The 14063-nt window shown below is 39.2% G+C and overlaps 1 protein-coding gene across 1 annotated transcript in view; it reads left to right on the top strand.

Annotated features, from left to right (window-relative positions):
* The window catches only part of METTL16 (methyltransferase like 16), an 80799-nt gene that overhangs the window by 40215 nt on the left and 26521 nt on the right, over positions 1-14063 (top strand). The window contains exon 5 of the mRNA XM_006863457.1: positions 2901-3075. Coding sequence (XP_006863519.1) covers positions 2901-3075 — 175 coding nt within the window. The remainder of the gene's footprint in view (positions 1-2900; positions 3076-14063) is intronic.

Raw genomic sequence — 14063 nt, 5'->3', positions numbered from 1 at the left:
CTTGTTAAGCACCATCAAGTTGGTTCCTATTCCACAGCGACCCTATGTAGGGTTTCTGAGGAGCAGCTGGTGGGTTTGAACTGTCGCTTTTGTGGAACCCTTATGTTTACGTAAAATTACACATGTAATAAAATGTAGGCTATGAATTTTCCAAAGTGAACATTTCTGTGGAACCAGCATCCAGATGAAGAAATGGGACATTATTGGTACCTCACAACTAAATACTTTTTATATAGCTTTGTTGAGATGTAATTCACATATGATACAATTCACCATTTATATTATAAATATAAATTTATATATACATTTATTTTAAGTTATGTAATTATCACCACAATCAATCAATTTAAAACACTTCAGCATTCTGAGGAAAACCCCTTAAGGAGACTTGGTGGCACAGTGGTAAGGTGCTTGGCTGCTAATCAGATGGTTGGCCATTTGAACTTACCAATCACTCCACAGGAAAAAGATGTGGCAGTCAGCCCCCATAAAGGTTTACAGCCCTGAAAACTCTATGGGCCAGTTCTATTCTGTCTTACAAAACCACTAATTCAAGATGGACTCTGACAATGTTCTGTTTTTTTGTGTGTGTGGGTTTTTGGGGGAGAAGGAAACCCCATACCCATTATCAGTTGTTCCCTATTTCCCTTCAATGTTCCTAGCCCTAGACTACCACCAGTGTACTTCCTATAGATTTGTTTATCATGGATGTATCATATAAGTAGAATCATATATAATGTGGTCTTTTGTGACTGGAGTCTTTCAAATAGCATAATGTTTTATAGGTTCATCCATTTGGTAGCATTTTTTGGTACTGGTATTTTTCTGCTGTTAATTAATTGTATGGATATATACCACATTTTACTCAGTTAAATGTTGATGGACATTTAGGTTGTTTCCACTGTTTGCCTGATGTAAGGGATGCTGCTTTAAACATTTGTGTGCAAGGTTTTGTGTGGACATTTGTTTGTTTGGAACTACGAGATCAAATGATAACTCCCAACAGTCAGGCTGTTTTCCAAAATGGTTGGACCATTTTATTACTTCCAGTAGTGTATGGATGTGATAATTTTCTCCACATCCTTGTGAGCACTTGTTATCTGTTTCTTTTATTGTAGCCATCTTAGTGCTGGTATGGTACTGTAGGGTGACATTGGACTGCTAACCACAAGGTTGGTAGTTCAAGCCCACCAAGCTACTCTTGGAAACTATGCAGGGTTGCTATGAGTCTAAACCTACTTGATAGCATACAACAACAAGTGGTTTCTAAGGATTTTAAGGACCTCTTCTGCACAAGCTTAGCACACTGCCCAATAAACACTGCTCCTAAAGCCTTCCACCTCTGGGGTGACTGGGTAGGAATTAGATCTTTTGGGATTAGACTGTCTTTTATCAAAAGATAGAGACAGCAGTGAGGGGAAGCCAGGAAAGTAGCTTTCAGTTTGTAAAGGATATCTCACTGTGGTTTTGATTTGCATTTCCCTAATGACTAGTAGAGACCGCGTGTAGAGTAAGCACTGGACTGCTAATAGCAAGGTTGGCAGTTCAACCCCACTAGCTTCTCCTTGGAAACCCTATACAAAGTTGCTATGAATTGAAACTAACTGACAGCACTTAAAAACAATGTTTAGTATGTTCTGTTCTAACACACATGAGGTTACCATGTGTCTGAATTGACTCAGTGGCAACTGGGTTTAATAATGTTGAGCATCTTTTCATGTGTTTATTGACTCTTTACTCCTAGAAGTGTCTGTTTAAGCCCTTTGCCATTCCCCCCCTTTTTTTTTTTTAACTTTTTATTTTGAATTGAGTGAAAGTTTAAAGCACAGATTATCAGTTTTACATTCAACAAATTAGACACTTGGGTTCATCTCAGTGATTTCAATCCCTTCAGTGTAATATCACTCATCCCACTTCCTCCTTGTGTTTCTTTCTTTCTTTTTTATTCTTTAGTTTTTATTGTGAAAGTTTGTTGAGTTCAAGTTTACAGAGCACATCATCAGTTTTACATTCAGTGAATCATATACTTTGTTTCATCCTCCCTGTGTTTCTTGTTTCCATTCCTCCTTTCTGAACCCTTCTGAATTTTGTTTGTCCATAGGTAGATGCTACCCTTCTAGTCTCAAATAGTTGACCAGTATTCTACGGTGTGTGTACTTCACTAGTGTAGTTGTCCCCCCTAATCTATTGATTAACTGAAAATTGAGCCACGGGGTGATTTCAGACCTGAATGGTGACTGAGGACCATAGTCTCAGGTCCCAGCATTCTTATCTGCGCAGTAAGCATGGTATTTTTTAAGATTTTGAAGTTTGTTCCACATTTTCTCCCACTTTATCTAAGACCTGCTGCTATGATGCCTTTCAGAGTAGTTGGTAGTGGTAGTCAGGCACCATTTAGTTCTTCTGGTCTCAGGATGTGGAGACTGATATTCATGTGGCATATTAGTTCATTGGGCTGATTGTTCCCAAGTGTCTGAAATTCTTATCACTTTGGTTTCCTCAGTGACAGATTGTTGTTGTTTTGTGTTGTGGAGTCGGTTCCGACTCATAGCGACCCAGGGTTTCCAAGGCTGTAAATCTTTATGAGAGCAGAGAGCCTCATCTTTCTCCCACGGAACAGCTGGTATTTTTAAACTGCTGACCTTGAGGTTCACAGCCCGATTCGTAGCCACTCCGCTACCAGAGCTTCTTATTAGACTACGTTAAAAAGGTAGATTTTTGTATGTTTAGTTACAAAGATGGAAGGAATACTTGCATAAATGTAGTTGTTTAAAATATGATGTTGCAGTGGCTATAAGACATTAAAATCCTAAGTCTAGTATGATATTTGGAAGTAAAAGCACATATAATATTGTTAGTTAAAACTACATTCAAAGACTTGATTCTTAAAAGTATAAACATTTTTCACCAGATCCTTTTTGTTGTTGTTCAGGGTGTGAACTCTCGAAATCCTCGAAGACCTCCACCTAGTTCTGTCAATACCGGAGGTATCACAGAGATCATGGCAGAAGGAGGTGAATTGGAGTTTGTTAAAAGAATCATCCATGACAGTATACAACTTAAAAAAAGATTAAGGTAAGCTGCTTATTATAACAAGAGAATCTCTGCACCCCGTTTTTTTTTTCCTCTGTAATTTCAGAAGAACTCCTCACTCAAAGGAACAGTAATCATAGTGGTCTAAAGAATAAACAGATTAAAGATGGGAAAGATAGCAGATCCTACAGTCTGCAAAGACCTTATTTCTAAGACTGCTCTCATGCCATTAATTGATCTGTGTTCCCCATAATCATCTGTACTGTATGGGTAGAAAGGAGGACAATACCGTAATATTGTATTGCGCCCATTAGTATGGTACTATGATGGAACAAAACTGATTCAAAATAAGGCTTTTGATTAGAAAACAAATGGGTTCAGATCTGTTCCACAAACCAGAATAAATTTGTTGTCTAGTCCTTGAAGCAATTTATGTTGTTGGAATTAGTCTCTCCAGCAGTGGCAGATGTGAGACATTGAACTGTCATGAACTTAATGAAGGGAGACTGAGTTCACTAAGCAGTTCCATAGGAAGGTTAAAGCTATTCCTTTTTTTAAAAAAGCTGATTATTTTGACAGCACACCTATCATTAAGCAGTGTAAAGTCCTCAAAAAGATCAATTTATCTTACTTGATTTCCTATGATGTGATGGATAATGTGCTGGTTTAAAACTAAAGGAACTTTCAACTCTAGGATTTAGTTTTGGGACATAGAGAAGTTTTTCTTTTCCCCCTTTGAATTTATAGGTGTTTAAAAGTGCTTAAGAGGAGTCCTGGTGATGAAGTAATTAAGTGTTCAATTACTAAGCAAAAGATTGGCGGTTTGAACACACCAACTGCTCCACAGTTGATCTGTTCCTGTAAAGATTATAGCTTAGAAAATCCTACATGGCAACTCTACTTTGTCCTATAGGGTCACTGTGTGTTTGAATCTACTCGATGGCACATAGCATCAGCAACAAATGTGTTTAACTTAGTAGAAGGCCAGTTCCCAAATCAGCAGAATATCCTGTTCAGTAAATGTGTGTATATTTAAATATTTGGCAAGCAAATTGTTTATTGGATGATCTGCCTCAAAAAATTGCACATTATTGAAACCAATGATCAATAAATTTTTACGTTGAATTGATTTTTTTCAAAGACACATTGAAGAAGAAATGGAATTTTAGGTACACTGACAATTGATGAGAGTCTGAATAAATAAAATAAAGAAGCTAACATTAACACTAAATGTATGAAAGAAAGGTCATTTTAAAATTCCATTTGAACTGCAAAATGTATTTTAGTGGAACACAATTCTAAGAAATAGAAATTGAATCAGTATGTTCCAAAACTGTTTGGCAGAGGGGCACCCACATTGAATGAAAAATGTAAGCCTGCTAGAAAGGATATGTTGCTAGAGCCCATCATATCTCTGGAGAGGTGACCATTTTAAGCTTGATATATCATATGTAGAGGAGTCCTGGAGATGCCAAGGGTTAAGTGTTGGGCAGCTAACCTAAGCACTGGTGGTTCAAACCCACCAGCTTCTCTGCAGGAGAAAGATAAAGCAGTCTGCTTCCTTCAAGATTTACAGGAAACTACAGGGAGCAATTCTCCTCTGTCCTAGTTATAAGTCAGAATTGACTTTGACAGTAGTGAGTGGACTATACCACATTTGGGAACCATTGCCCAGTTATGATTTATGTGAAAACAGGGATCATCAGTCTTGTCTGATAATTACTGAAGAAAGAATAGAGCAATGTTTTCTGGAAAAAAAAATTTTTTTGCTGACAAATCCTGTTCATAGTTGTACATGCTGTCATGACTGCTTTCATTTGCACATGTTACTAATTCATGTCCTCATGCATATTTTAGCTTGAGTTTTTACAACTTAGAGATGTTCAAATTTTAGAGTACTGTAAAAACTGCATATTTTGAAACTCTAAAATATAAGGGATTAAGAACTCCTGGTAGGATCAGCACTGGCCTGTGAACCACAAGGTTGGCAGTTCAAACACACCAACCACTCCTTGGAAACCCTATACAATTTCACTGAGTCAGAGCTGATTCAACAGTGCTTAACAAAAATTCTTCCAATTTGCTTTGTGTTCCTTTCTTCCTGTCCCTGAAGAGATGCAGACATTAAGCATAATTTGCAGCATTTTGGGGTGAAATAAGTAAAATTTGTTGAACCATTATTTATTGATGGCGCTAACAGTGCCTCACACCCCCTTTCAGATTCAGGTCTCATTGAAGTCATTATCAACAGCAACTATGGTTTTGTTTTGTGTCTTAAGGAATTTTGCAGCTAGGAGGATCTTGAAAGGTAATGTTGTCCAACTTCTTAGTCTTGTTGTTGTTGATAAGTGCTGTTGAGTCGGTTCCAACCCATAGCGACCCTGTCTTAGTCTTACACATAAGAAAATGGGGACCCAGAACTCCTGACTATGGTCTAATACTATTTCTACCACCCTATGTAGCCTTTGCAAAAATTTTTTTAGGAACTATTAGGGAGTATTGGGCTGCTAATATCAAGGTAATCGGTTCGAAACTACCAGCTCTTCTGCATCAGAGAGATGAGGCTTTCTGCTCCAGTAAAGATTTATAGCCTCGGAAACCCTATACAGGGTTGCTATGAGTTGGAACCAACTCCATGGCAGATAACCAACAACCACCATGTTATGTTGTTAACAAGGCAGGATCAGAGGCAGTTATTGAGGCAGGGTACAATCTATAGGATTAGGTTATATTTTGATTCATTTTCTTTTGAGATATAAGAGATTGAACAAGGGAACAGAGATTGGAGGGTCCTGCTACTATCAAGAAAGAAGCATGAGTCCCTGTGCTAAGATCTAAATAGACCCAAGGGAAAATTGCTGCCAAGACACATTTATATCTTCAAGGAATGCCTGGCAAACAGATGTTGAAAGGAGACAGACCTTTCTCCAAAGCTGAAAGAGGGAAACCTTTTGTCTAGAGCCGGTGCTTTGAACTCAGACTTCCAGCCTCCTAAACAGTGAGAGAATACACTTCTTTTGGTTAAAGCCATCCACTTGTGGTATTCCCGTTATAACAGCACTAGGAACTAATAATTAAATGAATTCATTTGAGATTAATAATAATGAATATCAAATAGGGTCATTTTATTTCTTGACATAAGAATCCAGTAGGCTAAAAATGCCATAGTGCATTGTGTTAGAAGAAAATTTACAGATATTTTATTGTTTTATTTTAAGGCAGATCTTTCCTCTGTTCCTTTCTGGGTGGTTTTTGTTTGTTTAATTTTTTGTTTTTAATTAGGTGCTAGTTGAGATAGGAGTCCTGGTGTTGCTCTGTGGGATAATCACTGGACTGCTAACTGAAGATCAGTGGTTCAAACCCTCCAGCTGCTCCTCTAAAATCCTATACAGGATTGCTACGAGTCTGAATCGATTCATCAGCACCTTAACAAAAACAGTATAGGTATAGGTATAAGGGGAGTCCTGGTATGGTGCTGTAGGATACACACTGGACTGCTGACCACAAGGTCAGACCTGCTGCTCCTCAGAAACCCTATACAGTGTTGCTTGAGTGAGAACCAACTTGACAGCACTTAAAAACAACATAACTTTACGTATAAGGAGTCCTGATGGTACCGTGATTAAGCAATCAGCTTCTAACCCAAAGAGAGGTCAGTGGTTCAAAATCCCACTGAAGAAAAGACTTGGTGATCTGCTCCCTTCAGAATTACAGCCTAGCAAACTCTGTGGGGTAGTTACACTCTGACCTGTAGGGTTACTATGAGTTTGAATTGACGTGAAAGCAAGTTACAACGGAGCCCTGGTAATGTAAACCAAGTCGGTGCTTGACCATTACCTGAAAGGTTGACGGCTCAAACCCAGCCATTCAGTGAGAGAAAGTGACCTAGTGTTCTGCTTCTTTTGTAAGGATTACAGCCACGAAAGCCACATGGAACATCTATCTGTACTCTGTCACATGGGGTTGCTGTGAGTTGAAATTAACTAGTCAGCACCTAACAATGACAAAGTTGTAAGGTGCTTTTAAGTAGTGATTGCAGAAAACAGCTTTTCTAATCCAGCTTTAAGCTAATTTTCTGTTGAGTGTCTGTGACCAATTCTAGTATAAACTTTTAACTGCCTTTATAAAAGGGCAAGCCACCTTAGTTTCTTGACTATAAAATTGGGATAATACTTTTATGTTATGAAGATTAAGTAAATTTATTTTTGTGACTGTGCTTAATGTTTGCAAGTGCTGGATAAGTGTTTTAAATAGCATCATTATTATTTTGTTACAGAAATATTATGTAATTTTGCTACAGAAAATTAGAAAATAGAGAAAACATTGATCTCTTCATTCTGACATGACTGTTAACTTGTTTAGGATCATTTCCTTCTCGGTTCCCATTTTTTATTCACATGGCTTCTATGAGTACAAAGAATACATGATTGTTACCATGAATACAAATAATTTTGTCTTTTGCTTTTCTGTTTACTTTCTGTCATTTCTGTGTTTCTTTGTGGCTTATCTGCATGTCATGCATTTAAAATAGCTTGGTTATACTTAATTTCTTTCTATTTTCTCGGTTACAAAGAACACTTTACCTCTTTTGTATGTTATTGAACTGCCATGGAGTAATCTGTTGAGAATGTTATGGACAATTATCTTTGACAACTGGTTCCATCTTTGATTGGGACCCTGTGTAGGCCTGGGGATTTCTAAAATGATTTTTTGAGTATCACTTAAAAGAAATATGTATGTAGACCATCTATACAGACCAGCTTGTTCTCTGGGTAGAATAGCATTTTTGCCATTAAAACTTGAAAGAACGTTTCACAATTGTGAGTGGTACAGAAGGCAGGTGTTGCTACTTTGACTTTTTCTGCCCTACTAGAACAGAAAGAAGAAAATGATGAGGGGATCAGCAGTGTGAAAGAATAGGGATTACTTTAGTTTTTAAATCAATGAAGTATATGTGTTTCTTCATCAAGTTAGGAATAATGCCTAATTTAATTCCCTTGAGGTCTGAAATGGCAAAGCTTCATTCACTCTGCCTCCTCTACGGTCGGATCCGGTGACTCACTCCGTGGCAAACTAGCCATATAAACTTTGATGGCATTTTCATTTACAGGAAGTAGTCATGGGCAGCAGTTCTGCTTTAGGTGGTCACAGAGGCAGTTGTTAAAATGAATTAGTACATCAAGCAGTCTTTTAACAATAGTAAGAATTAAAAGCATTGGGCCACCTACTGTGGGAAAGCTTGTTACAATGTATTGTTTCTTATACATGTGAAACTGTGTGTGAATAGTTAAAACCATTTATTAATAACATGGATAAGAACTTTTATAACCATGTAAATTTGAAATTTGTGATAGTATGCATATTTTGAGATCAGACAGACATAATGGTTGCTATTTGAATATCTAAGGAGCTCTGGTAGCGTAGTGGTTATGAATCGGGCTGCAAGTCACAAGGTCAACAGTTCAAAACTACCAGCTCTTCCACGGGAGAAAGATGAGGCTTTCTGCTCCCATAAAGATTTACAGCCTCGGAAACCCTGTGCAGGGTCATTATGAGTCGGAACCAACTCCATGACACATAAAAACAACATGTTGAATATCTGGGGGCATTTAGTCTGGTAATTTAATTATCATAAGGTAGCAAGTTGATTTTAGAGTAGGTTCACTACCCTCAATAAAAGCCCTGCTTTTATTTGTTCATCTATATTACACTTCATTTTAAGGTTATAATTTAACAAAAATGTTTACGTTAATCATTCTCCACTAAAAAAAACCAGGACTCCTTGGAGAAATAATGAACTCTAGGGCTTGGTCAGGGCTTACCAAGATGTGAATAAGATGAGCCTGGGATGCCTTGTAATACCAGAGGTAAGGAAGTGCTTTAAAAAACAAAAGTCAAAAGAAGATAGGAGCCATGGGCTAAGTGGGACAGAGGTAAATAATGATGTATGCACAACCTTGAAACAGTAGGGCCCTAGGATACAGGGATTAAGACATGGTTGGAATGAGCAAAAGGGGGGAAATAATGTTAAGATGCTTGGCTGTCTTTTGAATCTTGGTTTCCCTGGCAAACCATTATAAAATAGACACTTGAGGGGGAGAGAAAGGAATAGCCAGAAATATCACCATAGAAAGCTTGTAAGTCCCTCTTCTGCCTATAACTGATTGAAATACATAAAATGGGGCTAAACTGTGGAGCCTCTGCATTACATAAAACCATATGGAATCCTGAAGTCTACCCAGAATCCTCTGAGGTGGGAAATTTCCACTTGAAAGGACAAGCAGACAGCCTGGAGCGGCTAGAAGAACAGAAAATACTTCTTGAAAGAAAGACTAACAGGAAAAATAAAAAACAATATAGGCAGTCTGACTGATTACTACAAGAACAAGCAAGTTGCTCACCCAGGAGACATCAAGGCAAGTGATCAGGCCCCTTCAGGGCAAACCCCCTTCCAAGACTAAGACTCAATGGGAATACATGCTCTGATTGGTGACCACATTCACCACCAATAAGGGGAAGTGAGGGAAAAACAGCAATGAAGCTACGAGCTAAGCCCTACAACATTCACTAGACTTCTGGAGTGGAGACCTGGTCGGCCAGCAGTGTGGCAAGACCTGGGGACTCTTGGGCCCAGAGACAGTGACATAGCCACAGAGGACTAGAGTGGAGAGTGAAGTGTCCAGATGCTAAGAAGAGAGGGCATATGCATAAGAGCACCCACACTTGGAGATAATACCCACTTGACCTGGCTTCAATGACTGGATGATCAGAGCTCAACTAGAAGAAGAAAGAAGAGGGAAAAAAGAGTAATCTGATACCTTTTGATGAACTTGATCTATACCTATGGATGCAGTAGCTCAAAAGAGAGAACAAATCTTTACAGCGAGGATCATTCTCACCCCCTCCGTACACAGAGTAGACAGGGATGGGCAACTTGGACATTGGCTACCCAAAATGGGGGCACTACAAAGGCAAGAAGTGACTGGCTTACACACTTTCAAGAGGGAACCTAGATCCAGAGGGCCTGGAGGAAGGTAGACTTTCCACTGAGTAGTATCCAATCTGTCTGGGCAGGGCTAATGAGAGGAGATGGGGATAGGTCCCTTGTGGTACAGTGGTGAATAATTCTTATAAGCACTGACTGCGAGTGGTGGAAATGTAAAGGTGGACTTTTGTAGCAAAAGGAGGGGAGTGATTGACTTTGTAGTCCAGGAGCAGAGGTCCCTGGAACCATCAAGGGAGAAGAGTGGAATGCAAGACCCTACCCAGAGAAGCAGTGACGCCAGAGATGGAGGCAGAGACGAAGACCTGGAGATATGGAGCAGCTGGGAATGCTAGACCCAGAGAGGGAGAGGGCCTGGGTGCTGACGACCACGGGGCAGGCTGTCAGGGTATATATACCTTTTGGTTGGTTGATGATGCATGGGGGAGATTGAAACCATGGCAATGAAACGATATATGATAGGATGAATGTAAAGCTAATGCTCTCCCATATAAGCTATCACATAATTCACAATAAAACATTAAAAGAAAAAACAACATAGGAACTTGAAGGGCTCCCACTGACCCAATCTGGGACAATATGAGCTTCAAAATGAATAGTGGCGATAGTAGATTATAACTACATTGAATAGAATAAATAAATGATACATTAAAGGACAAAGAAGAAAAGATCTCCCTTATAATAGAATGAATGCTGAGTATGAAATGTAGAAGAAGTAGTTGTTAATTGCCATTGAGACGAGTCCAGCTCATCATGACCCCATAAGTGCAGCGTAGAATTGCTCCATAGACTTTTCAAGGCTAAGTCCTTTTAGATGTGGACTGCCAGGCCTGTCTTCTCAGGCACTGCTAAGTGGATTCAAACTAACAGGCTTTAGACTGGTAGTTAAGTGCTTAGCCCATTGTACCACCTAGAAACCCCTTAGATGGAATTGTAAAGTTAGAAAAAGCATCCATCTTGCAATCAGTAATAATTGATTCAGGCAAGAATTTTTGGTGGAAAATTTGAAGAGGGGCAGGATATATGCTTTATTTCTCTCCCCAGAAACTTTACAAAGGGACTTCATTTTTACTAGGTGATCATCTAATGTGATCCAACCATGAGGAATTCAAGAAAACCAATTTGAGGAATTTTATAAAACAGTTCCTTTAAAATGTCATAGTCCAACAAGGAAGACATTCAGGCAGCCAACAAATATATACATATGAAGAAATGTTCATGGTCATTAGCTATTTGTTATTGTTAAGTGCCGTCAAGTCGGTTCTGACCCATAGCGACCCTCTAGAGGGTTTCCAAGGAGCAACTGGTGAGCTTGAACTACCAACCTTGTAGTTCAAACTGACTCATTAGCTATTAGAGCAATGCAAATCAAAACAGCAATGAGATATCATTGTATCCCAGTATTCATAGCAAAGTTCAAAAGCACAAGACATTTCCGTGTTTTTGCGTTCAGCAAATGCTGGCAGGAGTGTGGCGACTGGGACCCCTCTACATTGCTGGTAGAACTGTAAAGTGGTTCAGCCACTGTGGAAAACAATATGGAAAGGTGGAAATAGAAACACCATAAGACCCAGCAACCATTTCACTTGGTATATATTGGTAAGAAATAATAGCCAGGACATGAGTCGATAAATGCAAGCCCCTGTTCATTGCAGCACTATTCATAATAGCAAAAAGACTGAGAGCGCCTAAATGCCCATCAGTAGAAGAGTAAAACAAACTTTGGTTTACAGTGGGATGCTATGCCTAAAGAGGAATCTGTGAAACACCTCATAACATTTATGTACCTGGAGGACATGCTGAGTGAAATTAGTCAATCACGAATGGACAGATATTATATGAGGCCACTATTGTAACAACTGTGAAGGAAAGGTTTTCATGCTAAAAGAAAAATTCTTCGATGGTTACCAGTGGTGGGGAGGGAAGGGAGAGTAATTCACAGGCTAGGGGGTAGATGTATGTTAACTTGGGTGATGGGGAAGGCAATATACAAGGTTGGCAGAAGACTGAAGATAGGCAAAGACACAGGAAGGTATGCAAGGCCTAAAGGGAATAGAGGTGGTGGTAGTAGTTGTGTGCCTTTAAATTGGTTCTGATTCTTAGCAACCCTGCATAGGGTTTCCTAGGCTATAAATCTTTATTGGAGCACAAAGCCTAATTGTTCTCCTGCAGAACAATTGGTAGATTTGAACTGCTGACCTTGTGGTTAGTAGCCCAACAACCTACTACGTCACCAGAGCTCCTTAAATTGAGATAAAGGTAAATAATGTTACGTACATAACCTTGTAACAATAGTGTTTTGCAGATAGATACATGGACCAGACACACAGGCTGAATGGGTATGGAAAGAAGAGTGGGAGTATACCAACAAATATATAAGAGTTTGAAACAGGATATTTGTACATGGATATTTACTGCAAACATACCTATGAATGTGGTGGAACATACAGTGGGCAGGATGATGACAACTTCTTAGATATTATCAAACATCTTTAAGGCAATGAGTTACTGGGCCTGAGGGCTCAAGACCCTAGTCTCAGGGGACACCAGGATCAATTGGCGTAACGTAGTCCACAAAGACAATGTTCTACATCCTACTTTGGTGAGTAGCATCTGGGATCTTAAAAGCTCATGAGCGATCGACCGACTACCTGAAGTGCAGCTTTTGGTCTCTCCATGTGGGGAAGAAGGAGTGATGAGAATTGAAGGTGCTTCAAATCAATTAGTCCTGTGAACATCAGTCTCCATGACTCTAAGACCAGAAGAGCTAGATGGTACCCAGGTACGACTACCAGCTGCTCAGAAGGATCACATTAGAAGGTCCTAAATAGAGTGGAAGAAATTATGGAACAAAACTCAAGATTATTTAGTGGGAGGAAGACCAGACTTACTGGTCAGAAAGACTGAAGGAACCCTGTCTTGACCACCCTCAACAATCACCCTTCAGATCTGGAAAGGAACTCTCACCCTTGTGGCCCAATTTTCAGCTAAGCAGTAGATAGTGGACAGCAACACTAGTAAAGTATGCTCACCATGAAATGGTCAGTCATTCAAAATCAAACGGGCAACATTTACCTAGTGACAAAATTGAGAAGGGATTAGGAGGTGAGTGGAATAGAAATAGGAAGCACAGGGAGGAAGTATGATAACTGTTGTTGCATGGAGGGAATTGCAATTACTGAGATGAAACTGTGTGGTTTGTTGATTGAAAACATGATCTTGCCTGTAGGCCTTCACTCAATTCACAATAAAAAGTTTAAAAAAAAAAAAAAAATCAAAGCAAGAGAAAATGGAGTAGCTATTCCAGATTGAAGGAGACTAGAGAGACATGAGGGGCCTTCATGGCACAGTGTTAAGCATTGGATTGCTAACTGAATGATTGGTGGTTCAGACGTATCTGCTGCTCCATGAAAGAAAGATGAAGCCATCTGCTTTTGGAAAGAATACAGCCTCTGCAACTCTGCTGAGTCAGACTCTACTTGACAGTGGGTAACGGAGTCCTGGTGTGGTGCTGTGGGTTAATGCGTCAGACTGCAAACTTATTTGAACTGCAAGGTCGGCGGTTCAAGCTCACCAGCTGCTCTTCAGAAACCCTGTACAGGGTCGCTATGAGTCGTAATCGACTCGATAGCACTTCACAACAACAACAGAGACATGACAAGTAAATAAAAGGTATGGATGTTGATTGGGGCTTGCAACAAGTGAAATAAAATTGAAAGACATTATTGGGTTAATTGGTAAAATTCAAATAAGGACTGTGTTCTATCAATGTTAAATTTTCTTAATTTGATAATTGTTTTGTGATTATGAAAGAGAATGTCCTTGTTTTAAAAATGTACCTGCTGAAATTTAAGGTTAAAACAACAATAATGTCTACAGTTAAATGGATCAGAAAACATACTCATGAACAGGGAGGAGGTCAATGGGGAAAAATGTTAATTGGTGAATCTGGGTGAAGGATAGGTATACTGGAGACACAGAACTTATCTTACAACATCTCTTCTGGAGGTTTAAACTTATGTTAATT

Source organism: Chrysochloris asiatica, unplaced genomic scaffold, assembly GCF_000296735.1.
Source record: "Chrysochloris asiatica unplaced genomic scaffold, ChrAsi1.0 scaffold00054, whole genome shotgun sequence".
NCBI classification, from domain to species: domain Eukaryota; kingdom Metazoa; phylum Chordata; class Mammalia; order Afrosoricida; family Chrysochloridae; genus Chrysochloris; species Chrysochloris asiatica.
This window is presented reverse-complemented; position numbering and strand designations above follow the sequence as displayed.